Raw genomic sequence first — 27,495 nt, forward strand, 5'->3', positions numbered from 1 at the left:
GCTGTTGCATGTAGTTGATACTTGACCTCCAATAGTATGAAAAATATTTTTTTTGCAACACCTTGCTTCAGGGCAGACAGCTGCCACTGAGGTCTTCATCTGCAGAGCGAGAGACACTTGAAGTGCTGTCCTTACTTCACTCCCTGATAAACTGGCTCTACAGGCACAGATGTATAGATAGATAGATAGATGATAGATAGATAGATAGATAGATAGATAGATAGATAGATAGATAGATAGATAGATAGATAGATAGATGTCCATATTATTCAGTTCAACCCCTTTGTAAAGGTAAACCTGTTCAGGTCAGCTTTACTCCTTTAACATAAAACAATTGATCAATGTGCACCAAAGCATGATGTCATCCACTAAAAGTCTTGCGCGTGTAGGTGTAGCCAGTATCAAAGGAGTTCACCGTGAATCTTCAACTTAAGCGTGGCCTCCCTCTCCGTGACCTCTCACACTGTTGCTCTCCCTCTTTGCTTCATTATAAAGGACAAACGGGGTGAATGGGGGAACATGATGAAGCATATGCTGTCAGCCGGACGTGTGCAGCGCCCTCGTCACTACTCCTGCACGCGCGCAAAGTCAAGCCAATGCAATTTCCAGAAATCCCTCTCATCTAACTGCTGCTGCGTTTTTCATCTTTGAATTTTTCTATCATTTCAACACACAACGAAAACAGCCAAACTTCATGACACCACTCCAACTGTGAAAGCACGGGTGGGATCCTGCGCGTAACTTCACGCAATATCCCCTCTGAATGTGACAGTCATTGCACTATCACCAGTAGTAACTATTAAACAGGCAGTAATGTGACAGTTCGTGTTTACCAGCTTGCTTCAGAGCGTGCGCTGCAGCCATTTATCCCGAAACGAAAGGGCCAGAAGTCCGCATTTCCTGGATTGCGCTGCGCCGGATAGAGCTGCTCTCGGTGCCCGCGTTAGAGCGCAGGGAGAGCCAGGGGGGCTCTGGGTGCTTCCCCGCTGTTGTGTCAGACCGGACAGCGATGCCACATTCAGCTGATCGCCACAACAACACAACATCTCGCCCTACGCCAAACACTCTCCGCGGCACCGCACCGCCCCGCACGGCAGGTCCGGTGGGCACCGCCCCCTCTCTGCCTCCACCAGTGCGCTCGCGCGTCGAGCCCGCCTCATGAATATTCACGAGGAGGCAGAGACAGCCATTGGTTTAAAGAAGCAGTTCCTGGTTAATGCTAATAATTTCTAATTAGCCAGGTAGCTTCATGCAGACGCTCTTTAACAAGACTGATTGGAGATAATCATGATGCACACACACTGATCCGAGCTCGTTCTCCTCACTTTCTCACTCTGCTATATTTTACCACCACACTCCGTCTATACCGTCCCATGTCTTCTTGCTGCACCGCAAGATTGAATAGCCCACCCAAAGTGATGCTGACACTGCATCACACACAGGAGAGACATAATGGAGGTGAAGATCTGAAGCCACAAATCAATTAACTCCTCCTGCTGAAGGGTCACGGGCGCGTTTTTGCAAAGCTCTGCACTCATCTCTCTGTTTAGTGATCTAGTGACTGTGCATGCCTGAGTTCCTCAAATCTGAGTGAGGAGGAGACATGGGGGGTCTGATGTGGGGGTCAGATGCAGGAAAGGTCACCGAAGGAAGCTGTGAGTGCTGCACGCTTAGAGATCAAACGGTGCTCTTAAAGGCCAGGTGCAGCAGAGCTCACAGCAGGGGGTTACCGGCTGCAACACTTATGATTTCACCTGGGGGAAGAAAGCTGCTCTGTAAATATGTGCAGGCAACACATGTGGAATAAAAAAAAAAGCCTTTTCTTTTACTGCATCTGCATCTAGCATGCTATCTCTTTGTTTCCAGTGTCGAGTACAGCTCCACAAAGAAGAGAAGGAAGAATAGGAAAGAGAAAGTGTATGGGGTGGGTGGGAGGGAGGGAGGGAGGGAGAGGGAAGGGATGTTGCAAAAATGGAAGGAAGAGGAGAGCAAGAAAGACAGTGGGAGGAGGTGAAAGACTGAGCAGGAGACGGTGGACGGAGTGCAGGGACACGCTGTGGTGCGAGCGCTCCGTGCTGCTACAATCTGACTTTGACAGGCTTATGTAACCAGACTGGCCTGGCATTTGGCTCACAGCAGACGCCGGCTGCACTCACTGTTATATAACTGCATTAACCGCTCCTCTGAGCTGAGGGGGAGCATGCGCAGTAGAGATCCTTCCACACAACACACACACAACCACACTTAGACTTTCAAAGTTTTTTTTGACAGTTTTACTGCACTGCATTGCAGCCAAAGTGAGGGAATAAAAGCAAACAAACCATTGAGGAAAAAAGATACAGTTTGATTTTTTCCCCTGGAACAAAATATTAAAATATCAATACTTGTTACTCAGGCTCTCTGCAGTGGTTCTAACAGGATCCAGTAACTTCACTTCCCATCATCCAGCAACAAGTCTGCCATCCTTAAAGCCTAATTGGGGCTTAATGTTGGGTAAATGTTTCCAGTGCACATGCAGTGTGCCAGCAGGGCTTCAACTCAATTAGCTCCCCCACATGCAGCACATAATTCAATGGGCCTGGATCCTACTTTTAAAACCCAATTACACCTGAGGCATTTCCAGTCGTCCTGTCAAAAAGGTGGACAGGGGTGCACAAAAACAAACACTTATCTAAATCAGTGTCAGGACCAGTTCATGAACACAGAAACAAAGCTGGAATAGTGTGCTGACCTACTCCAGAAAATGACCTTTTCTCTGAGAAGTGAGCGCTAAACGCTGACATTTTCAGACTAATGTGGGAGAAAGCGGAGTGAAGATTAAGGTCAGGGATAGCACCTGAACTGATAACCATTGTTTGAGTCAATCTGCAATTAAAAAACCCCAGGGTGCCAAACTAAGCGTGGCTGCAGAGCTGCACTAAGTGGTTCATAATCAGCACATTAAAGCCTCTGATCTCTCATTACTACGACAAATTGCATGTGATAACAGAGGAAATGGAAGTGGGTTTTTTGACACAGGAGCCAGTGGCCAGAGATGTAGAGGGTCTTTAATCTGTCCAAAGAGAGAAAAAAATGAGCTCGGCTTTGTACACCTGGTGCAATAAACAAACTATTATTGACACTTTGCTAATTTCTCCTTTCAATGCTGCCTCAGACTGCATAAATCAGACTGGAGACATGTTTCAGTAGAGAGTAATCAGTCGTTAAGCTCGTGTAGTCTTCCAGCTTCTTTTAAACCATAAATGCTGCAGTCACTGGAATAGATGAGAATATAAGAGAGATGTTTACAAGAAGAAAGGCAGCTTTCTAAGAGTGAAAAGTGAGAGTGGAGCAACACATGAAAATGTAACACCAGAGGTCTTGAAGCATAAATGTAACATGAAATCATAGAAGTGGTGTTGAGCTATGATACTGGGAAATTTGACAATGAGGAAGCGAAGAACTGACTTTGATTGTTTTTGCCTGTTGTTTCTTTCCCATGTCATCCCTGAGATTTATATCAAGAGTCATGTGCTGTTTTCCTCCTGTGCCAGGAAAACTCTTTGTTTTCTTCACTTACATGTAAAGGAAATGACGATCATTCTCACAGCTAAACCGTGCAACAATCCATCAGTCCAGGATGGTTGTGGATAGGCTGAGTGAGGGGTGGGTTTGTGGGAGGGTGAAAGCAGACATGAGTTGGTGTGTCCTGAACTTTTCTAGATGGTGCCAACCAGATTGAGTAACTGTAGCAGCCAAAACCAACAGAGCCATGTCTGACAGTCGGGAGAGGAGGAAATAACACAGCAGAGGCAGCGAGCGCTGGCACAAGCTGTACAGGGGACAGGTCAGGAACATTACTGCTTGAATTTACAGCCAGGGAAAAGAGCTGAAATCTGCTCAGAGGTGTAATTGTTATTTACAGGATACACCAGTCATGTGTTTTCAATTTCACTCCCGACTTCAGTCAAAGCAAACCAAGTGGAAGAGCAAACACTAATCGAAGGGTGAAGACATCAGAGGTTTGTGTGAATGTATCCAGTCAAAAAGCAGCTGTGGGGTAAAGCTGAGTTACAGGACACTAGCTGGAGGGCCCCAAGGGACTCTAGCATTGCCCCTGGTAATAGTTAGTTTATGAACATGCAAATGTCGTGATATTATTTTGGAAAAAGAGTGTTGTATCTAATATGGTGAGAAATCCAGAAAAAAACTGCAAGACAGTTGAAGTGAAGAAAAGAGGCTCATTCATAAAACAGTAACCTGAGGACCTTAGCGGGATATTAAGGTGTTGATGGAAAATAAAGATTTATCATTATTTCTTTTCTTGTATTATTGTTTCCTGTTACAAAAAAAACTGTTTTTTTTTTGTTGTTGTTTTTTTTAAAAAACACATTAGAGCCTTTGTATTTCAAGATCTAAAAAACTCTTTCACCTGTTTAGTGTGAAGTTTCTATTAAGGCTCCATCAAGACAAGCAATGATTGACAGATTTCCAGCTTTATTAAAAACAGTGTTTATACATAAATTACAATAATTACTCAAGTCGTAAGACTGTGCCTTTTGATATGGCATGCAACAACTCACTTACCACTATATAAGGCAAGGCATAATAAGCACATATCAGCATTAGTGATATATTCATATTGAAACCCAGGACTACAAAAAGGCACTTAATAGTGTTTGGAAATGTTACATGTTATGAACTAACATGACAACTCTGCATAAACGATCTCATTAGTAGGGAAAAGATTATTAAATTACATTCAATGTACAAATTAAAAAGAATTAAATGGTCTCAACACTTAGTGCATTTACAATACTTGTACTAGATACATGTGTAACATTTGAAATGTAAAAAAAAAAAATCAATATAACACTAGATTTTAGATCGTCACAACAGCTCAAAAACCCTTTTTACTCCACGGATAGAAAATATTCAGACTCATTCCACTCATTTTGAAATAGAGGTAAAATCTATATGATGCATAAAATGACTGTATCAGCATTACAACCATCAACATACTATAAAAGTTAATACCGTACAACAGCAATTAATCAGAACTAAAATATTATTATTATTCTGCAACGATGACAAGTCCCTTTTTTCACAACTCAAAACCACACTCTGCAACGTTCTGGACATTATGGCATTTTGTGAGAGAGCTCAGGTTATTTCCTCTTGAGCCGTACTACTGCACATCACGTGACGCTCACTGCTAAGGATCAATACATGTCCCCATGCTGCAAACAGACTTGTTTTACAGGTACAAATTGTTGCACGTGGCTGCACAAGGCCAATAGCCATCAGGTGATGGAAAGGCTTAGCACCGCAGATAAAATGACCAGGGGACGGAGGAAGAGCTGAGATTAGACTCATGCTCTGTGAAAGTGTGATGATGTGGATTTACATCCAGTCTAGCAGCAAAAGGGAAGCCCAGTTCTTATCTAAAGGGTGTGTCTTATTAGTCTTATCTCACTCACGCACTCAGCCCTGACTGGGGGCTCCTCAGGAGGGTTCTCCCCGTCACCCCCTGGCTCGAAAACATTCCAGCTACTGTAATCATAGAGACACCAGACCAGGCCAGATCAGTAAAGTCTGAGGTCATAGTGAAAGTGAAATGTCTGAGGTATTGACAAAGTGCCTTTTTGCAAAGTCTATGTGATAGTCCAGTAACTAATATTCAGCAGTAAGATAAAACAGCTCATACAATCACACCACAACCACATCAGGCAGAAGGGGGGGAGTCGCTTATCAAGCTGAATATTTGGCAAAACACATTTTTTGCATGACCAAAACCGTCATCAAATCAAGCCAGCTAACAAAAAACACACTTCACTTGTTGTGATTTTTACACACTATAAACAATAACTGAAACACAAACAGCAGAAGTAGTTAAAAGAAAAAAAAACTAAATTAGAGTACCAACTGTATAATATCCTTCCTCTTTCATTTTCATAGTATCCTTCAGACTCCCTTTTTTCCTGTGTAAGAAACAAACAAAGAAAAAACTCCACAGAGCTAAACAAGAAATCTTGCTCAGCTGAAATCTCTGTCGGGAAAGATGAGAGGAGCGATGAGGGTCCAGAGGTACAGCCCCAGGCCCAGCCAGCTGGAGCTCATCTTCACCCACACAGCAGGCATGCTGCTCTGCATGGCCTGGGTGGTGGTGTCTGGTCTGAGGAAGGACACAGAGGGAAAGGCACTGATTGGTGAATTCAAGAGAGCACTGGGAGCATAGTATACAAGTTTATTTGAATTATTGAGAAAAGCTTACAGTGATTTTTTTAATTGTTAAAAAAGGGTTTTAATTTTATGTTTGAATGATGTATAACTTTTAAACAAGGTATTGCATCCCCTAGTGGCCAGACTATAGGCCTACACTACTAGTGCAACAACTACTTCAGTTGTCAATTTGCAAGATAAAGAAGAATCAAATTTAAATGTGAGTTAAATAATATTTTACTAAATAAATACTGCTAACAAAGTCCAGGTACCTTAAAGTTACAATAATACATGGTTAATCATTTGACGAGGAAAAGCACTTACTGGTACCAGTTGGTGAGGGTCATCATGATGTAGAGGGATGCCAGACAGAGGTGGAAGTGGAAGAATGAGTAGTTGTAAGTAACACCATCCTCCTCGTTGTCCACGGCCCTGCGTATACCATCCTCTCCAACCACGCCATCTCCCCCTGCGCCCCGACCTTCCTCTGTCTGCATCAGTTTGTTTACCTGGGCATTACTAGATGAGCGGATGCTAAGACAAAGAGAGAAAGTTTGATAAATATTAAAACCAAAACAGAAAAAAGAACAGTAACCTTTGTTACAATGCTTCACCTACCTGGCATAGAGAGTGCAGAAAAGAAAGATGATCAAGCCGACGATGCCCTGAGCGTCCCACCACTGCACCTCCTCTGTGCTGCTGCCACCAGGTGGTAAGACAGTGCTATTGACATTTGACACCAGACTCAACAGGCTGGGGTTACAGCTCCGATCTAAGACATCAGAGCAGACACACAAACAGTATTAGATTTCATTGGACTGTTAACCAATAGCTTGATGTCCAAATGTTTAAAGAGTGGTGAAATTCAACCCAAATGCATCCAGAGATGCATTTTCAAAGTCCTATCAGGTTAAATTGATCTGAGGTGGCTAGGTATAAAAAAAACTAACCCGGTAGTCCACAAGCTAGCGCATTTTTGCTATTTACTTAAAGGGCAACTCCGGTTTTTTGACACCTGGACCTTATTTATAGGTGTGTGCATGCTCATATACTCACTCAGACAAACGTCGTGCAGCTCGGAGTCCTTCAGAAGTTATTTAGATCCAACCGATTTTAGCCGCACTTAGCAGGGGCCACGGCAAGGGAGCTTCAGCGCGGGACATAATCTCTGCAAAATCGCTCATTTCGGCTATATTTTTTCATCCATCGCCAGTGTTATCCTAAAGTCAGCTCCTCTTCTTCTGCCATAGGCGAACACTGTCCACAAGCGCACCACCAGTTCGCATTGAGTCATGGACGTGCTCCTGCTTGTTTTTCATGGGCCAGCTCTTCGTCTCTCTCCCTCTGCATCCTTCTTTCATGGAGCTCCTCATCCTTGTACTCAGGCTCAAACCGGTAAGGACAACCGTCAAACGTTTGTTTATGATGTCAGCTCTGGGTCAGCTGACCCACCTGTAGACAGTAGACAAGCTGACTTTATGATGACACCGGCGATGGATGAAAAAATATAGCCGAAACGAGCGATTTTGCAGAGATTATGTCCCGCGCTGAAGCTCCCTTGCCGTGGCCCCCGCTAAGTGCGGCTAAAATCGGTCGGATCCAAATAACTTCTGAAGGACTCCGAGCTGCACAATGTTTGTCTGAGTGAGTATATGAGCATGCACACACCTATAAATAAGGACCAGGTGTCAAAACACCGGAGTTGCCCTTTAAAGACACCATTTGACAAGGAAGGTGAGCGACATTTTGGGAAAGCAGCTCTTCAATCCAACAGGACGTCATTAGTAACTTACCACTTAAATCAACTTGCTGCAGCAAACAATGAACAAATACATGTTTTGAAAGAAACAAGTGAGTATAATCACAACTGTTAGTGCAGCTGAGAACTATTGAGCAGAGGCAGGATCAAGTCCTCCTGAGACAGAGGGGGACTTACTTGGATTGTTGGTCATAGCAGACCAGGTGACATACATAGTGTAGAGGGAGATGAGTGAGGCCTGCAGCAGACCGGAGTGTGGCTGGGCTTCCTGTAAGAAGCAGGTAAAATGTACACTGTAGTAATTGGTCAAAATGAGACATCATACAAAGTGTAGATTAATGCTCAGTGAATGTGAGATAAATGTTGATCAGCAAGTATTTGGACATCAATCTTTCCACCTCTAAAAACAATCTGGAACAGCACTTCCAGCTGTTCTTTGAGAAGGGAGAGCTCAAGTTTATAACGTTACTAATAACAAACTCCAGCTCCTGCTGTCACAACAAAAAATGTTTTTCTTAGATATCACTTCGATAAACTCAAACACCCATACAAACTATGTTTTTTCCTCTCATTGCCCTATTCATTGCCCGGCTAAATTCAATAAAAGTTTACAGTCCACATTGTACCTGTACTTTGGGTAGAATGGACACGACAGAAATGATGATGCAGAAGATCAGGTTGAGGCTGATGAAGACTTTGTGCTCTGTGCAGTCATCTGGTTTTGTGTAATACACATAAAAAAGCACCACAGCAGTAAAAGCCAGGGCGTAATGGAGGACGGTGAAAGACAGAAGACCTGGAAGTAGTAATCATAAAGAAGAGAAAATATCAAGCATGGAACCACAGGTGTAATTCTGTGCTACCAGCTTAAAAGACGTCCTGAATATAGAAAGACAGACAACATTTAAACGAGAGATATACCTGCAAACCAGCATTTGTTGTCGCTATTTTCAGCATTTTCTACCCAAACCTTGTTCCAGGAGTGAGCAAAGTCGATGAGAAGGATAAGTTGGATCAAAATGAAAATAAAGGATCCCACCACTCCAAAGTAAAACCACACTGTGAAATGAAAAAAAAGCTGTTACATCTCCTTTGCTTGACTCGCAGATTTGAAGTCTGTTTAGAGACAGATACAATATACTGGTCAACTGGAGCATATTTTAATGTATTAGTGCAACTAAGTACCAGTATGAAAGGTTCCATCGGGGATGTAGAAAGCTCCCACTGTGATCCCAATCAGGATCAGGAACTTAAAGAACCAGAATCTGTAAAATCAAAGCATTAAAAATCTGTCACAAGAACATCACATTGAAGCCCATCTCTGAGCTCATGTATTCCAAATAGGGCTGCAATGATGATAGACTTTGACTGTACAGTTATTGTCTGAAGAATAATCACAATTCAACCATTCTCACAATTATTATGCATTAATTCAGGGGTTGACATGAAGGTAAATTTGCTCAGAGGCAAATCAATTTTACAGGCTCCAACTCCCTAACCACTGACCCAGAAACATTGCCTCAGATTCGAAAAATGTGTGTAATACTACTATATATGTATATGTTTTTACACCTACTATTGCTCTTCACCCTTGTTAAGCTAAAATGATGTATATAGACCTAAGTTATAAGGAGTGATCTAATGCTAATACTGCACAGATCTCCTGATTTATTTACATACCAGAGGAGAGCACAAATTCATTCCCACAAACTTCTGTAAGATGAGATTTATTTTTGTCTCATTTATTCTAAGTGTCACCAAACAGTCCTAATTTAATTCTAATGTATTTTTATCATTGACTTAATGAAGTTCAAAAGACTTGTATTTCATATGTTGCTCTGCCCCTTTAAGGTTGCTCAGGGTGATATTGTTTTGACATTGATGTAAAGGTGTCACGTTAGTTTTATTTATTTTTTTCCTTTGCTGATGAATGGTCACCAAAGGCATCATGATGCACTGCAGGAGTTGTCCTGAGCTTTTTCTTACACACAGCCCTCAAGTATGATTAGATTAAGCTTGAAGTTAATGCTTTTGAGGTTTAACAGTTCAGAAGAGACAGTTACAGCGTTACACTACCTCTGCTGATTTTCTTTTGTTTACATTTTGAAGGACCTTCTCCAGCTTTTTACTGTAAACCGGAGGTTCAAAAACATTTTACTAGTAAAATGACTGAGAAATAGCCTGCTTTACAATCTGTGTTCAGTTGTTTAATCTGTCGTTTTTAGGGCACTGATGGGAAAGGGGGAGAGAGCAGCGGTGCCTTTCATCCATTACTCATGAAGATGTGTGCAGACACGGGCATAAAATGCTCTCTAAATCAGTGAATAACGTCAAGATCTCACACTGATCGCTGCCAAAACAACAGTATGCTATGATGTAAAAAGATGTACTCTATGCGTTTATTTTTATAGATATTATTTTAACTCCCTGGAGTGCACAGTCAGCTGACCCAGAGCCTTTCAGATGCGCATCCGGACAAGCGGGCCAGTTATAATGTGAAGCCCTGCTAAGCTGATGAGGCGCATCTTCCACGTCTTGATAGTCACAGCTCTTTAAGCTGGTGTATCGCTGCTATAGCTTCGTTTTTGTTCTGTGCAGGTTGCATCGAAAATAACGTACCAACATAATGTCTGTTTTTGCAAGTAAGGACAGAAACACGATGTACAAGAGCCGTTACGATTACATAATTGTGACATTTTAAATCGCGATTAGTTGTAAAACTGGTTAATCGTTGCATTCCAAATTGCAAACAAAACTGCACGTACCCGTTTTGAATACTGGCACGTGGATCTTTGCTGCTACGGACACCAATCATGATTGCAGAGAACAGAAAAAAGAAGCAGGTCATGGCAAAACACATCCGATACACAGATTTATAGCCCACGAGGACGTCACACTTCACTTGGTTTTCAACCACAGGTAGAGAAGAACCTCCTTTGCAAAATCCCGGAATCTAGAAATCAGGAAAAGGACACAGGGAAATAATTTCTGGGAAATACTCGTTGGAATAATGCTTGCAGTGAAAACAACTTGTTAATGAGGACAAATTTTATCACAGGTCAGCCATCAACTATGAGGAAACACAAAAGCATTTAATCTCTATTTGGCTTTTAATATATAACCACCTTATCTCAGATACCTAGTTTTTAATCTAGATAGGTCATCATCAAAACTACTGCCATGAATAACTCAGTGAAATAAATCATAGATAGATAGATCCTTTAATGTCCACAGGAAATTTGTTGTCACTGTCTGCACAGAAAAAGTATACAAACAAGAAAAAGTTTGCATACATGAACGTTTACCTCCATCCAAATCATGTACTATAATCACATACTGTGGCTTAAGCTTAAGTAATGTTTAAGCTTAGCCATAGCACAGTTGCGCTGACAAAGATCTTACTTTATTGAGATGTGTTTCCATTCCAGGAAGTATCATGATGACCGACACCATGGTCCCCAGCAACAGAAAGAAGGAGAAAACCAGTCGTGTGATGGTGGAGTTATTGGAGGAGGGACAGCAGCCACACAGCAGGCATGGTGCTGAGCCACACAGACATGAGGCCTACAGGTGATGGAAACAAGGGAAAATAATCAATTATGTCACGCCAAATCATAACAAACTTTATCTCAAGACACTTGAAAAAAGGATATTCAAAGATTTTGAGCAGGACTGTCAGTAAATAATGGTAGACCTTTGCTTAGACAGTGTGTGCCAACATGATATAGGTTTATCATATCAACACTGACTTAAATATCAATCATCAGACATGATATACTGGTAAAACCCCATATGCCTGACTCATAAATAGCTGATATTTCAACAAACAACACGCTGGGACCAGTATGTCAACAAATCTAGGGCGCAGTTGTTCCTTTGCTTTTATCATACACACTGCCAGTCCACATTTGGAAAGACAAACAGACTCCACCTTATTGAAATTACACCAAGTTACTGACAGCAACAGAGCTAGCTTGGCTAATTTCCCTGTTCAGGTGACGTTACATCGACCAAATAGGGAACTGCTGTCACAGAGACTTGGCCGTTGCGTCTATCTTTGATAAGAGTACCAAAACGTCCTGTTAGCATTAAAAAGCGTTAGCCATTGCTCCATATTCTGTCACCCCCTGCCCCATTTGCCCTGCTGCTTCACCAACCTCTAGAGCTGAATTCTCTTTAATTAATGTTGTATGTGCAGACACTTTAAGATTATAATTCAAATACAAACTTACATTAGATAATTTGTGTTTTGAGAGTTTTTACGTTGTGCTTGAGCTGTGCTCGTTTCTTAGCTAACCGCCTTAACGCTCAAAAACCGGCCGTAAGCAAAGCCGGATGTTAAAATATGAGAAACAATGTCGGTGAGGAGACAGAATACTTACGCAGCTGGCCAGAGAGCACAGTGCCAAACAAGCCCCCATTATTATTGGTAAAATCAGGAAGAGAGACCAACACCGTCTTCTTTCTTGTTGCTCCCAGGAGCTCTAACCTGACACCAGCCACAACAACCGGAAACGCTTTGACAATTTCAAAATAAGAGTTTCACGTCATACAGCTTCGGTAGCCTATATGCTAATCCACAATCACTGTTGAAACCCAAAAGGGACATGGTAGAGAGACCGTGTGAAGAAAAACAAAACAAAAATAAATTAAATAAAAATAAATAGATAAATAAAATAAAGTAAGATATAATTACGCTCGGTACTTCCAGGTGGTCAGACACAACATCTCTAAAACTAAAATAAAGTGTTTTTATACAACAAAACAAATGGATGCATGCTTAATTGGTTCTTCTGTAAATGGCACATTTACTTATCATATTCAATACAAATTGGTATTTGTGTTTTCAGTCACACAAGACAGTTAATTTGGGGATGCTAAAACTAACCATTTGTTCTCTCACTTAGCATCCCAGAAGCTGAGTGTCTGTCATGTAAAACTGCACAAATAGCAAGAGAGGGCCTTTCAGCAGAACTTACTACATTCTCTTTGGGTGGCGGGAGAATGTGGTTCATTATGATTAGTGAATAAATCAGATCAACTTTAAAGCTTTACACATCCAACCTGCAAACCATAGACTGTATAAAACACTTTCCTTAAACAATGTTATTTTTATTAAGGATCATCGTCCTACACAATTTGACATGGATCAGAAAAACAGACCATATGGTTCAGCTGAAACTGAGGATTGATCCTCTGACCCCCTGCAATCTTTTTCCTCCTCATCCTCATCTTCTACCTCTTCAGTATCTGTATCTTTTTCTTAATTTGATACCCTCCTCTGCTCTTCATCCCTAGCATTAGTCATCTTCTTCCTGCCTTTTTTCTTGCTCTTTTCTGCTCTCAGTGGCCCTCAGCTCACCTGAATCTCCTGATTTTTTCCACTCTCTCTTCTTCATTTCTACCCCTCTCTTCTGCTTGCTTCCTGTCCTGCCTGTTTTTTTGTTGTTTGTTTGTTTGTTTGTTTGTTTGTTTGTTTGTTTGTTTGTACCAAAACAACTTGAAATGTTTCTATTATCAATTTTCTTTTTATTTTGGCCTGAAAATTACAGCATATGAAAAGCTCAGGGTTAAAGTCCTTGTATAATATTTCATGGTTGGACTACAAGTATCCAAACAAAACTGGAAAAGATCAACCACATGGCCTACAAGCCCTTACTTTCTGGCTCCCTGTTTTAGCTGTACATTGTCTTTACCCACTTTGACACTAATGGTGCAATGGTGCAAAAGTAAAACTCAACTCGCATCCAAATGCTTTGAGGGGCTTTTAAGCATAGTAGTGATTTGTTTTGTGTTTATTTTAGAGTAAATTGAAATGCTGGGTGGGGGGTCACTGAAGAATTGAACACATTCAACAGTTTCAGGTAAAGATGTGTGTCTCAGTCACAGCTCTGAAGTCATGTGATTTAGTCTGAGCTCACTGCAGTGTTTTCTAAGAATGACTCAGTACAAGAGCTTTCAGGAGACAAAGAATACAGTTTGGGATCAAACTGGGCCACGTGATGAGAAACCACCTAATCTCAGCGTCTCATTGTTTTCCTGGACTAAACCAAACTTTCTATTCTAGTTACATCCTTCAATCCACGGAGGTCTTGATCGTCTATAGTCACCTCATGTTTTTCTCCATGATTGATCTCTAACTGACTCTAGAACTCATTCATACTCATCCTTTCTTCATGTGTCACATGTCCCCCCTTTCTCTCCTGGAGATCTAGAGATACTTTCATGATGTTGGTTTCTTTTTCATTGGGCTCATTGTTTGGAATTTTTTAAAAGGCACTTTCCAGATTTCATGTTTCATCACTTCTCCAAAGTTTCCATGATTATCAGAACTCACTCGTGAGTCCATAGAAGTGGTGAAGGCAGAGCAAAGAACTATCAATTTAAGACTTTATGGCAATGATAAAAAAAAGATTTAAGGCAAAGGTCCACAGTCACGAGATGTGTTCCAGTATATCTAACCTGCTCCCCTAAATGAGAAAAAACATCAGTACATCAATATTTTTTTTTTTGTTCAACTTTATTAAAAGGTGAAGTCAGACTTTTCAACCTAATGAAACAGCTACATTTATTTCTTCATTTAAAGAAAGAAGACACCTGGAGGAGTTCAGAGATTGGATCATATGCTGGGTTATGTTTTGTAGTTCATGCCAAGAAAACCTGTCCCCATAGACCTGAATCCAGCTCATTATGAGCCAGACCGTCAGGTTAAAGCTCAGTGTGTACCTGAGACTTTTTACTAGGATTCAGTGTGTGCTTCTCTCCAGCAGGTGGCAGTGTGGCGCTGAGCAGGGACTCTTTCGCATAGCGGACCGTCGCCGCTCCTCTTCAACCAAGGAAAGCTGCAGTGGAAATAAACCCTGCTACCTCCGCCCGTCTCTCTGATCCAGGTTTGTACGCTTTGAAAACTTTGAAAACGCCTTAAAAATATCGTTTGACGCTCCAAAGAAGTTACATCCATGTTAAAAAAGGAGGTTAAAGTGTATGAACGGGGATTTGTGGACGCTCACAAACTTTACTTTCACTTTGTATCGCTCGGCCTAGTCTATGACGTCTGTTAGTGGATCACCAAATGAGAATCTGGTTTAGTTTTGGCTTCAGTTCATATCATTATGTATTAAATGTTTTTCTGATGTAATGCTTTGTTCTAAAGTGAAATACTTCAGCTAAAGTTTGTGCTGATGAAGGAAATGAAGAGAGGAGACGAAAAGGGAAGATTCGTTTTTAGGGAAACGTCCTCTCCGGAGCGTCACATGAAGCGACGTCAGCTGATCAGCTCTGGATCATCTGTCAGTCAGCTCTGACAGCTGTTTGAGTTTCTGCACATGTGCGCTGTAGCCTAATAACTCTAATCAAATAGAAACAGTAACAGTGTATGTTCCTTTAACCTGTTTAACAATCACGTTCACATAAAGAAAAACTGCTCTCTGTTTATTCTGTGTGCTGTTTTTCAGGATCACTTTACCACTAAAATGCGTCATTTTTAAATTATTTATGAATTATTTAGCCTTTATCTGGAGCACATCTGATCGTGAACTTGGAGACTTATTAATATATCCTAGTGTATTGTGTGTTAGGAAGATATTTATTAGTTTTTATTTTCAGTATTGATCCTCCGTTATTTTGATTTGTTGATGGTTGTGTTCAGTATTTTGTAAAACTCACAACAAACCAGATTTATGACCCGTGTCTGAACGATCCTCAGTGTCTGTTTTCAGTTCATCTTTTCTCTGTCATTCAACTCTGCTGTGTTTGTGAAGTTTCATGTAGCTAAGTATGACCCGTTGCAGTGTCCAATCAGAGAGTGATTTTCCATATGGGGGCGTGTCTGTCAGTGAAAAAACTTCTGCAAAACCAGCTCTTGTGTTCCCTTGATTATAGCTACTCAGATCAGTCTCCTCTCTCCTCTCTCTTCCCAGCACAAATATCGCTTTGGGGGAAAGGAAGGATGGAATTTAGTGCTTTGTGACACACCCTTTCTGTGTGTAAATATGCATTTTCTGGTTGTAAATATTTGTTTAAAGATCATTTGATAAGTAGTGTGATAAGCTGCTTTACGTTTCCATGTTAATTTGATCTATTGTGGTTAATTAGTATAGTTTGTTTCACGCTGGTGGTTGGTCCAGAGGGAGGGGCTTAGCTTTTAAAAGCCTCTGGCCAATGTGGCTGCTATAGGTACCATCTCATTCATGGAGAAAACAATTTCATGTTCCTTTTTCTTCGTTTTTTTTAACCTCTGGAGACCTTGATTTTTGCACAGTTTTGTAAATAAAGCACAATCTTCATTTTTGCAGGTACAGCCATCGTCATGTTGTTTTTCTGTAGACCCGTTTTGTAACATTTGGGCTACAGTGAAGACTCATTACAGTCTCCCTTTTGACAGGCAGACCATGTTTCTGCTTGAGAGTTAGTTAGACATCCAGGTTCCTGTAGCTGGGATGATGTTGCCCCCTGACAACGTTCAATGTGGAATATCCACCCCTTCTCTGCAGAACAAGGTTCTTTAAGTGTGACGTAAGGGTTCCTAGTGATATGTGTAGTATATCACGATAAGAGGAAAGCATTTCTACAATCACGCTACATGTATGTTCCTTGTTAAAGTACTGCACTATCAAATCAAGCTCTTCTTCCATCCTGGTAGAGGCTTGAAACTTCACACTGGCTCTGCTACAGCTGGTATCGAATGTAAACTGGAAATGACTGTTGTGACTGACATTCTTTGATTAAGCCAATCAGAGACAAGCAGCATGGTCCTACCCTTCCCGGTTTCATGAACTTTATTTTGTGATTGGTGAGATTTATTTTGTGATCTGTGATCTTGATTTATTTTCTGTGAAAATTATATGTATTTTTTAAATATATTTGTGGTTTGTGATATGCAGTAGTGGTTCTGAAATTTCTTTGGGGCATTTTGAAATATTTTTTACTATTGGCCTTGAGGGCCACCGTAGTTTCTCAGGAAGATGTAAGTTTATTAGATCTCAGGGTAAAGAGAAATCCTGTTTCTCTTCACTAACCTCAGAGGAAGGAGAGGTTCTGTGTGTCCTATGTGTTGAAGCTTGTTGACATGAATGGACATGTTGTTGTGTTTGTTTGAAGGTGGGGGCTCTGCTATGAATCTGTGTGAGGACAGAGAGCGGGGAGCCCCTCCCTCTGAAAGCACACTGTGTAGGGACCAGGAGAGCCAGACCAGAGCTCAGAGGTGAGACCAGAATCTCCACCTGTCCATGGACTAACACCACTGCATCATCATTATCCATTCTCACAGCTCTGTGTGTGTGTTTTCTAAAGCAAAAAGTGGCAGCATGGACCAGACTCTCCTGGACCTGGACCCAGCTGTGTCTCCTTAAAGAGTGATCGGTCTAATGATCTATTCATTAACTTCAAAGATGGCCGTCAGTCTGCTGATGAAATGTAAGAGCCTTTAAGTGAAATTATTTACTAAACTTAGTCTGTTGTTGAACTTTTTCTGTGATTATGATAGTTTCAGAGATAAGAGACCTGGACCTGGACCTGGACCTGAACCTGGACCTGGACCTGAACCTGGACCCAGCTGTGTCTCCTTAAAGAGTGATCAGTCTAATGATCTATTCATTAACTTCAAAGATGGCCGTCAGTCTGCTGATGAAATGTTAGAGTGTTTAAGTGAAATTATTTACTAAACTTAGTCTGTTGTTGAACTTTTTCTGTGATTATGATAGTTTCAGAGATAAGAGACCTGGACCTGGACCTGGACCTGAACCTGGACCTGGACCTGAACCTGGACCTAGCTGTGTCTCCTTAAAGAGTGATCGGTCTAATGATCTATTCATTAACTTCAAAGATGGCCATCAGTCTGCTGATGAAATGTAAGCGCATTAAAGTGAAATGATTTACTTAACTTAGTCCATTGTTGAACTTTTTCTGTGATTATGATTTTAACAGAGATAAGAGACCTGGACCTGCTCCCAGCTGTGTCTCCTTTAAGAGTGATCGGTCCATGGGCAAATGGATTGATTTCAAATCTGTAGAGCCTTGTAGTGATGTAAGGTGAGCCTGTCAAAGGTAACCCCCTGTTGTTGTGTGTGAAACCTTTGAACTGTGCTTGGTGTTTTCTCTGTGAGGGGAAAAATGCTTCAATCTTTATGTTTCTACCAGGATCCAACAGCAGTAAACAGGACTGGAGGCAGAAAGAACTGGATCCAGCATGTCTCTGCATGTGTGTCCTGTGTTTGTGGGAGGATCCAGCAAATAGAGTCAATCACATGAACATGTGTCATTCTGTTGTAAACACTTCATGATCTTCTGTTTGTTCCACAGAGTTCAGAGATCAGAGGCTCCCATTGGTCAGTCTGCCCAGCAGCATCACACACAGCTGGACTCCGTATTTATGGTGTGTAAATGTACAAACACAGCTCCTCCTGTGAATCAGAAAACACACTCTTTCTGTTTGGAGATTTCTGAATGGTTTCCTGATCGAACAGCAAGCATCATCTCTCTAAGAGGTGAAGCAGGTCCGTGATCCAGTCTCCATGCTGGACTCTGAAGAGCAGCAGACTTTCTGTCTGTCACACATGATCTGGTCTTACCTTCATCAAGTTCAACCTGACATTTTCTTCTGTTCCAGCTGCTCCAGGAGAACATCATCAGCTTCGTAAAGAGCCAGCTGAAGGAGATCCAGAGAGCTCTGAGTCCAGATTACTCAGAATGCTTTGAGAGTCAGAAGGATGAGGATGAGGAGCAGAGGAAGAGCAGAGAGGCTTTACTGAAGATTTCTCTGCACTTCCTGAGGAGGATGAAGCAGGGGGAGCTGGCTGACTGTCTGCAGCACAGTAAGAGGATTATTAGAACATTTAACATGATGGAAAGAGGAAATGGAGACAACATGGGAGAGGTTTACATTTCAAACTCTGCTCTTTATATGATGCACACATCTGTATTTGCCTTCAGTTTATTTGTCTTTTTCCTCTTTTTCGGATTATTTAGTGGTTTACAACTAGCTGAAGGTGCATTACAGCCACCTACTTGACTGAAGTATAGATTATCTAGGCTGTATGCGTCTCATGTAAACAGATCAGCATGGCGGAGGAGAAGCCAACCCGGCAGGTAAGGGAAACAAGTAAACACGTAAATAATGGCAGAGCAGCCCAAAAAAATCCAGAGTTTGGGAGTATTTCATGCTGAGTAGAAGCACACAGTATGTTAATCCCAACATTCGCAAAAATGACCTCGCATGGCACGGCAGTACAACTGCAATGATCCCTGGATATCTGGATCGCATCTATGAACTGTGACAAACTGTGACAAACTGTTCATAACTGATGAGCTGAAGAGATTTCGGAGGGGAGCCAAATCAAATCCATCCTGATGTCTGAAAGTTGAAACTCATCAGACTGATTGTAGCTTCAGATCATTAATTACATTTCTGTTTTCTTCATTCAGGAACTGCTGCTGCAGGGTGCAGACATAAACTGAAATCTGAGCTGAAGGAGAAGTTCCAGTGTGTGTTTGAGGGGATCGCTAAAGCAGGAAACCCAACCCCTCTGAACCAGATCTACACAGAGCTCTACATCACAGAGGGAGGGACTGGAGAGGTCAATGAGGAACATGAGATCAGACAGATTGAAGCAGCTTCCAGGGCAGCAGACAGAGAAGAAACAAGCATCAGACAAGAAGAGCTTTTTAAAGGCCCACCTGGAAGACAGGAACCAATCAGAAGAGTGCTGACAAAGGGAGTGGCTGGCATTGGGAAAACAGTTCTAATACAGAAGTTTACCCTGGACTGGGCTGAAGACAAAGACCACCAGGACATCCAGTTCACATTTCCGTTCACTTTCAGAGAGCTGAATGTGCTGAAAGACAGAAAGTTAAGCTTGGTGGAACTGATCCATCACTTCTTTCCCCAAACCAAAGAAGCAGGACTCGTCAGGTTTGAAAAGTTCCAGGTCCTGTTCATCTTTGATGGTCTGGATGAGTGTCGACTTCCTCTGGACTTCCACAACAACCAGACCCTAACTGATGGTACAGAGTCCACCTCAGTGGATGTGCTGCTAACAAACCTCATCAAAGGGAACCTGCTTCCCTCTGCTCGCCTCTGGATAACCACACGACCTGCAGCAGCCAGTCAGATCCCTCCTGAGTGTGTTGACATGGTGACAGAGGTCAGAGGGTTCGGTGACCCTCAGAAGGAGGAGTACTTCAGGAAGAGGTTCAGAGATGAAGATCAGGCTAGCACAATCCTCCCCCACATCAAGACCTCCCGAAGCCTCCACATCATGTGCCACATACCGGTCTTCTGCTGGATCACTGCTACAGTTCTGGAGGATCTGCTGAAGACCAGAAAGGGGGTACAGCTGCCCAGGACCCTGACTCAGATGTACATCCACTTCCTGCTGGTTCAGTCCAAAGTGAAGAGCATCAAGTATGATGGAGGAGCTGAGACTGATCCTCTCTGGAGTCCGGAGAGCAGGAAGATGATTGAGTCTCTGGGAAAACTGGCTTTTGAGCAGCTGCAGAAAGGAAACCTGATCTTCTATGAGTCAGACCTGACAGAGTGTGGCATCGACATCAGAGATGCCTCTTGGTACTCAGGAGTTTTCACACAGATCTTTAGAGAGGAGAGAGGACTGTACCAAGACAAGGTGTACTGCTTCATCCATCTGACCGTTCAGGAGTTTCTGGCTGCTCTTCATGTCCACCTGACCTTCACGGAGTCTGGACTCAACCTGATGGAAGAGGAACAAACAACATCCCTGATCCCTAAAATCTTTAGAGTCAGACCCAAACTGAAACATCTCCATCAGAGTGCTGTGGACAAGGCTCTACAGAGCCCAAACGGACACCTGGACTTATTGCTGCGCTTCCTCCTGGGTCTCTCTCTGCAGACCCATCAGAGTCTGCTGAGAGGTCTGCTGACACAGACAGGAAGTGACTCACAGGTCAATCAGAAGACCGTTGAGTACATAAAGAAGAAGCTCAGTGAGGATCTGTCTGCAGAGAAAAGCATCAACCTGTTCCACTGTCTGAATGAACTGAATGATCGTTGTCTAGAAAAGAAGATCCAATGGTTCTTGAAAGAAGGACTACTCTCCACAGATCAACTGTCCCCCGCTCAGTGGTCGGCTCTGGCCTTCATCTTACTGTCATCAGACAAAGATCTGGACCTGTTTGACCTTAAGGAATACTGTCCTTCAGAGGAGGCTCTTTTGAGACTGCTGCCAGTGCTTAGAGCTGCAAACAAAGCTGTGTGAGTGAATGAATGAATCAGTGAGTGAATGAATGAGACATTTAAAAAAGGCTAAAATCTGTTTATGACACTGGAACCATCTGTTTGTTCTCTTTCCATGATCACTTTCAGGCTGAGTGGATCTGACCTGTCAGAGAGAAGCTGGGAAGCTCTGTCCTCAGTCCTCAGCTCACACTCCTCCAGACTCAAAGACCTGGACCTGAGTCACAACCATCTGAAGGATTTAGAAGTGGATATTCTGTGTGCTGGACTGAAGAATCCACACTGCAAACTGGAAACTCTCAGGTCAGGATGCAAGTGGAACTAAAATCTTATTTTCGGAGGGAATAACATAGTGAGTTTAAGAGACATGAATACACAAGATCTCTCATGACTCTGAAGTTCCTAAAATTATCTGAGGAAAGGTCCAGATAGTCGACACATTCAGGCCCCGTTTACACGACGTTTCATCTGAAAACGCTAAAACGCTGTGAAAAAAAATCTGCGTTTACATGGAAACGCTGATGGACTGAAAATGCTGTAGTAAGCATGCCAGGCCTGTAGGTAGTGATATAACTGCCTTGTCCAGAAGCCGCTTTTGGGAGATCTCCACCGAAGTAGAGTTTAGCTGGTCATCTGGTGTACTGGGGAATACTAAGTTAAAAAGTGGAGCAAAAGATGCACATTTTGTTGAAAGACAGTCAGCAGATACAGCAGATTGAGCAGCACAAGCACAACACAGTAATTTGTGAGGATCGTAAGAACTGTACTGTTGCCCTGTTGAATGTGTGCCCGCGAGGCAGAGTGTGACGTCAGCGTTTCCACTAAAAACGCCGGCTTACTGTTCACACGGCAACGTTGTCGGGAGCGTTTCAGAAAAATCCCACTCTGGAGGGCGTTTTCAAAAGTTTGCGTTTTAGGTCAGCTGAAACGCTGTTTCTGTGTAAACACGAGGCTGAAACGCAACAAAACTTTTGCGTCTACCCTAAAACCGTTGTCGTGTAAACAGCCCCTCAGTCAGTCTTTTGTGAAGGTGTCTGAAAACAAAAATCAGATGAGTAAGACACAGAAATGATTATGGACTGATAACTAAAAACATGCATGACTTTCAATCCTTTTAAAATAACAGATGAAGAAAATGTTCTCGTCTTTAAAGGTTTCATGGATGTGACCTGTCAGAGAGAAGCTGGGAAGCTCTGTCCTCAGTCCTCAGCTCACAGTCCTCCAGACTCAAAGACCTGGACCTGGGCAACAACAACCTGCATGATTCAGGATTGGAGATTCTGTGTGCTGGACTGAAGAGTCCACACTGCAAACTGGAAACTCTCAGGTCAGGTCTTTGGCTGATCCTGCTTGGTTTTAGAGATAAAGAAATGGTTATCTTTTTCTTATTGCCTGATTCTTTTTCTTACCCCAGGCTGTCAGGTTGTCTGATCACACAGGAAGGCTGTGCTTCTCTGGCCTCAGCTCTGAGCTCCAATCCCTCACACATGAGAGAGCTGGACCTGAGCTACAACCATCCAGGAGACTCAGGAATGAGGCAGCTTTCTGCAAGAATTGAGGATCCACTCTGCAGACTGGACACACTGAGGTATAACCAGACAACAAGAGCTCAAAGACTGATTGTGTTTGATTCTTTTTAGAGCAGTGATTGGAGCTGAATCAGGAAACACACAGAGCAGCAGAAGAGCACTTAACAGAACAAACTCAGAAAAAGTCCCATCTGAGCGTTCATTCACTAATAATGTGTGAGCAGAAAGAAGACCGATGCTTCATGGTCACATCAGGATGATTGAAAAGATGGAGAAATAGACAGAGCTCATCTCTAGAAGACAGTGTTGTCTGATCAAATGAAGAGGATCAAATATCATAGACATGAATTTTTCTTGACTCCTAAAAAGAGCGATTACTTTAAAGAGACAGATCGCAGGTAGAGCAGGATTTGGCCTTCCTCATTTCAAAGAGGACATGAGAAGCAGAGCGTTGACTTTATGGATCCAAAGAGCAACAGGCAGCCTTTGCTTTTAGTCTCTTCTTCTTCTTCTTTTCTTCCCAGGATCTCCACACTGTCAGAAAAAGTGACAGAGAGATGGAAACAGTTCGCTCAGATGAGTTTCAGCCTGTTTCTCTGTCACAGAGACAAACTGAGGATCACTGCTTCATGATGAGTAGCAGTTAGGACTCATGTTGGACAGAAAATCATTCTCACTGTGTTTCTTCCTCCAGGGTGGACCATGGTGAACAGCTGTGGTTAAAATCTGGTCTGAACAAGTGTAAGTGTGGAATTAGTTTTACTCCTGATGAGCAAACAGCAGACTGTCAGCTAACAAAGAATGAAGCAGGTGTGTCTGATGATAAACTGCTGCTGTGTTGTGTCTTTTTCTCTCCATCAGATTTCTGTGAACTCACTCTGGACTTAAACACGGCTCACAGAGAGGTCAAACTGTCTGAAAACAACAGAAAAGTGACACATGTGGGAGAGGATCAATCGTATCCTCATCATCAAGACAGATTTGACTGTAGGCCTCAGCTGCTGTGTAGAAATGGTCTGACTGGTCGCTGTTATTGGGAGGTGGAGTGGAAAGGATGGGTTGATATATCAGTGAGTTACAGAGGAATCAGAAGGAAAGGGACCAGTGATGACTGTGAGTTTGGATGTAATGATCAGTCCTGGACTCTGACCTGCTCTGATAGAGGTTACTCTGTATGTCACAAAAACAGACAAACAGACCTCCCTCTCTCCTGGACCCCTGACTCTGACAGAGTAGCAGTGTATGTGGACTGTCCTGCTGGCACTCTGTCCTTCTACGAAGTCTCCTTTGACACACTGATCCACCTCCACACCTTCAGCACTACCTTCACTGAACCTCTCTATCCTGGGTTTATGTTTGGGTTACCTGGTTCCTCAGTGAGTGTGTGTTCCCCAGTGAGTGTGCGTTCCTCAGTGAGTGTGTGTTCCTCAGTGAGTGTGCGTTCCTCAGTGAGAATGTGTTGTATGTAGGAGGGAGAATCCCCTCTCTACACACACACAAACAGCTGCTGAAGAACATTTCAGCCTCTGCGATAACTCAAACAGACTTCAGCCGATCCTTTGACTCTTTCTATCCTGTGACATCAGTCTGAATGTTGTCAGAGAGCAGGATTCGGTGAAAAACTGGCTCACTCAACTTGACTTCTTTACATGTCCGTTGTGAAAAAAATCAGGCCTCATTGAGACTCTTTTTCTTCAATGTATTTGATAAAAAGTTGCTCAGACAAGTCTGAATCCCATTCTTTGAATGAAATCGATGAATAATTTTTCTGTCTGTTACTACCAGCATTTCTTCATCCAAAAATCACACTGATCCTGTATGTAGATATACTTGTAATTTTATAAGACTGTGAAAACCTATGGAGGAAACAGTGTCATAGCTGTGACTCATTTATTAGACAAAATTTTTTTGTTAAATGATGAATCAGAAAAGAAATGTGACTTCAATAAAGTTGTGTTCAGGATTTTCTTCTTAATACTCCTGTCAAACACTGTTTTTATCCCAGCTCATCACAAACCAAGTGTTTAGAAACTCACACATGATGATGATCTGTTTCAGGCTCCTCTCACTGACTCTCTTCAAACTGCTGTCGTCAAGCCTCTTAAAAAAAAGATCAGTTTGGCAAACACAGTGATGAACAACCACAGGCCTCCATATAATGTACCATGTTTCTGTAAAATGATTGAAAAAAGCATTTTTTTTTAACACTGACTGAACTTGATGACACTGAAGAACTGTATTGATTTCTCTAAGTCTGGGTTCTGGCCTCATCACAGCATTGAGACTGCTCTATTTAAAGTATTTAATGACATACACCTTAACGCTGACAGTGGGAGAGTTTCAGTCATAGTGCTGCTGGATCTCAGAACAGCTTCTGCCACAGTCCACCGTGGCATACTGCTAAACCCACTAGAGAACTGGGTGGGACTGTCTTTACACTGGCTCCCTGATAGTCAGAGGATAGATTTCAGAACCCTCCTGCTGCTCTACAAAGCAATAAGTGGGTTAGGGCCAAAATATATCAGTGATCTTCTGACAAGACCACTCAGGTCATGTGGATCACGTCTGCTTTCAGTCCCCATAGTCAGAAGAAAACATTGAGAAGCAGCATTCAGCTTTAATGCTCCAAATATCTGAACAAACTCTCAGAGAATATCAGGTCTGCTGAAACTCTCAGCTCCTTTAAATCCAGGTTGATTCACCTTTTTGCAGCTGCCTGTGTTAGAGTATCTTAACAAATCATTTTAATTGGTTCATGCTCATCATCATCATCTCCCAAAGTCCTCTATAAGTTACAGTACATCCAGAACTCTGCTGTTTACCTCCAACGCCAACGCAATCTCTGTTAAAACTCAGCTTTCGAAGCTAGCTCTTAATTTGTGGTTGTCCCGTTGTTTTGGGCATGTCATATTTTTGTAAGACCACCTGGGGTTCCTTGAAAAATGCTTAACAAAATCCAAGACTTTAATAATCATTGTTTGTATCATTGTACCATTTATACTCCTTGTTTTTATTTATTGTAAGTATTGGAAAGTGTCACTCAGTTTCTGAAAAGCAGTATATAAATACAATTAATTATTATTATTATTATTATTATAACAAAACAACAGATTCTAAGTACTTTGAGAAGGAATAAAGAGAATTGAATTTTTAAGTAGGTTAAAAACAATTTCAAAACAAATAAATTCAGTTTCAAAACATGAAATTCAATTTCAGATCATTAATTACAAACTAAACAAAACAACTTTTCAAATTCAGTTTCTAGTGGTAGTTAGCCAACGAAAAAGTGATGTTCTGAGCACAAGGTTGGACTTTTAAGAAGCAAAAACTGAATAAATGTTAAATATCCCAGACAGTTTCAGGGCTACAGATGTGAAAATTCATAGAGCAGCTGTCCTTGATGAGACGAGTGTTTAGAAGGTTGGATGGTTTGAATATGTTGAAAATCGTGGAAGAAGAAACAATGAAAAAAGTGTGCAGAAGAATGTAAACTGTGAAAGTCAGTCGTAAACAGGAGATGTTTCCTTAAGGAATTTAATTTTTTGAACATGAGCATTTACCTGATTTTATTGGGCAGGATAGCGACACACAGTGGTGACACAGAAATGAGTCAGAAAAGGTTTCACTGACTGTCTCTGGTAACCAAATCAGAATTTCTAAAGAAATGATAAACCAGAAATTTGACTCTTCTGAAAAACTTCCCAAACTGAATGAAACTGAATTTAAGAGAGATGTTTTTTGTCTGTGTTTTCAATGAGCTGGTCCTTGAAATCAGAGAATGAAGTCTAATGAAGTTTGAATGTGCTGCTAAAACCTCCCACTAGAGGGTAGTAAATCAACAGACACTGGATCTGGACCCTGAGATGACATGTTACCATCAGTCACTGACTGTTCGGTCAAATTTAATCCACTTTTTTTTTTTTTTTTTGAGCATCATTTCTCATAGTCTTCACAGTCCTCTCAAAGCTGTACTCAGACCTGTTGCTTTGCACCTTTCTCCAACCACGTTTCCCCTCCTTTTTGTTTTGACGATTCTTTAAATCAAAAGATAAAGTCAAATGAAAACTTTGTCAGGTTCTCCATCAAACAATATTATAATGGCCATGTGCTGCTTAGGGAACCATCATGATGCCAGTTGGTAAACAGCCTGACTTCTTCCTTCTAAAGACCACACAGATGAAGTTTCTGCAGAGATCACATCTTGTCCCTGCTGTGAGTAGAGTTCTTCATTAATATGATTCATATTCATTAACAGGGCTTAACAGATTCATTTCACCACCAGCCTGTGTGTGGCGTTTGCAAATATATAAAGAATGATAGCAATGCTACAATTAACAGCTTTCCTTCACTTTGAGGTCTCATGTCTCTTTGTCTGATGAAATAGGCTATTCTACAGAGTTTAATGGCCATGACAATGACCTCTTTAAATATGCCAAGGGAATGAAAGAGAGCTATCGTACTTTTTTTTTTCATTTTGACCAATAGAAACTTTTTCTCCCTGGCCTTTGAGGCACAGTAGCTGGCGATTGTTTTATTTATTTTTATTTATTCTATTTTGCTTCTTCTGTTTTTTTTTTTTTTAATTCATTTTAAATTTGTTTTATGTCTTTTACATTGCTATTTGTCCTTGACAAATTCATTTTTACTTATGTTTTATGTCTATTCTTTTATCTTGTATATTATTCACTCTCTTGTACAGCACTTTGTTTTAACTATGGTTGTTTTTTAAAGTGCTTAACAAATAAAGTTGGATTGGATTGGATTGGAATAGAAACGGAGTTATATACCAATTCAACTTG

The 27,495-nt window shown here is 41.7% G+C and overlaps 3 protein-coding genes across 12 annotated transcripts in view; 1 reads left to right on the forward strand and 2 right to left on the reverse strand.

Annotated features, from left to right (window-relative positions):
- The window catches only part of hivep3b (HIVEP zinc finger 3b), a 50,894-nt gene extending 49,803 nt beyond the window's left edge, over positions 1 to 1,091 (reverse strand). Inside the window, exon 1 of the mRNA XM_074683017.1 lies at positions 834 to 1,091. The gene's annotated coding sequence lies outside the window, so the exon portion shown is untranslated. The remainder of the gene's footprint in view (positions 1 to 833) is intronic.
- A 3,375-nt stretch (positions 1,092 to 4,466) lies between these two features.
- serinc2l (serine incorporator 2, like) lies at positions 4,467 to 12,478 on the reverse strand. The gene is made up of 10 exons (XM_074682862.1): positions 12,343 to 12,478; positions 11,363 to 11,524; positions 10,726 to 10,913; positions 9,146 to 9,225; positions 8,882 to 9,019; positions 8,587 to 8,756; positions 8,138 to 8,228; positions 6,820 to 6,973; positions 6,526 to 6,735; positions 4,467 to 6,154 (listed from the first exon to the last, which is right to left on the reverse strand). The coding sequence occupies exons 1-10, from the start codon at positions 12,379 to 12,381 to the stop codon at positions 6,016 to 6,018; spliced, it is 1,371 nt and encodes a 456-aa protein (XP_074538963.1). The 5' UTR covers positions 12,382 to 12,478; the 3' UTR covers positions 4,467 to 6,015.
- A 2,309-nt stretch (positions 12,479 to 14,787) lies between these two features.
- LOC141800373 (protein NLRC3-like) lies at positions 14,788 to 24,843 on the forward strand. Of its 10 annotated transcripts, none has more exons than XR_012599331.1 (14): positions 14,788 to 14,850; positions 17,060 to 17,162; positions 17,252 to 17,374; positions 17,445 to 17,591; positions 17,662 to 17,808; positions 17,885 to 17,989; positions 18,260 to 18,332; positions 18,567 to 18,771; positions 19,382 to 21,185; positions 21,297 to 21,470; positions 22,321 to 22,494; positions 22,582 to 22,755; positions 23,221 to 23,437; positions 23,558 to 23,653. XR_012599331.1 is itself a non-coding variant. In XM_074682853.1 (14 exons), the coding sequence occupies exons 2-14, from the start codon at positions 17,074 to 17,076 to the stop codon at positions 24,163 to 24,165; spliced, it is 3,870 nt and encodes a 1,289-aa protein (XP_074538954.1). In that variant the 5' UTR covers positions 14,788 to 14,850; positions 17,060 to 17,073; the 3' UTR covers positions 24,166 to 24,843. The 10 variants fall into 10 exon arrangements, 8 of the variants coding, with proteins under 8 accessions (XP_074538954.1, XP_074538956.1, XP_074538955.1 ...); XR_012599332.1 differs by having other exon boundaries at positions 22,590 to 22,755; positions 23,391 to 23,437; positions 23,558 to 23,648; XM_074682853.1 differs by having other exon boundaries at positions 23,391 to 23,437; positions 23,558 to 24,843.
- Positions 24,844 to 27,495: the final 2,652 nt, after the last annotated feature.

Source organism: Halichoeres trimaculatus, unplaced genomic scaffold, assembly GCF_033239565.1.
Source record: "Halichoeres trimaculatus isolate MK-OKI-2021-1 unplaced genomic scaffold, fHalTri1.1 fHalTri1_scaffold_12, whole genome shotgun sequence".
Lineage (NCBI taxonomy): Eukaryota > Metazoa > Chordata > Actinopteri > Labriformes > Labridae > Halichoeres > Halichoeres trimaculatus.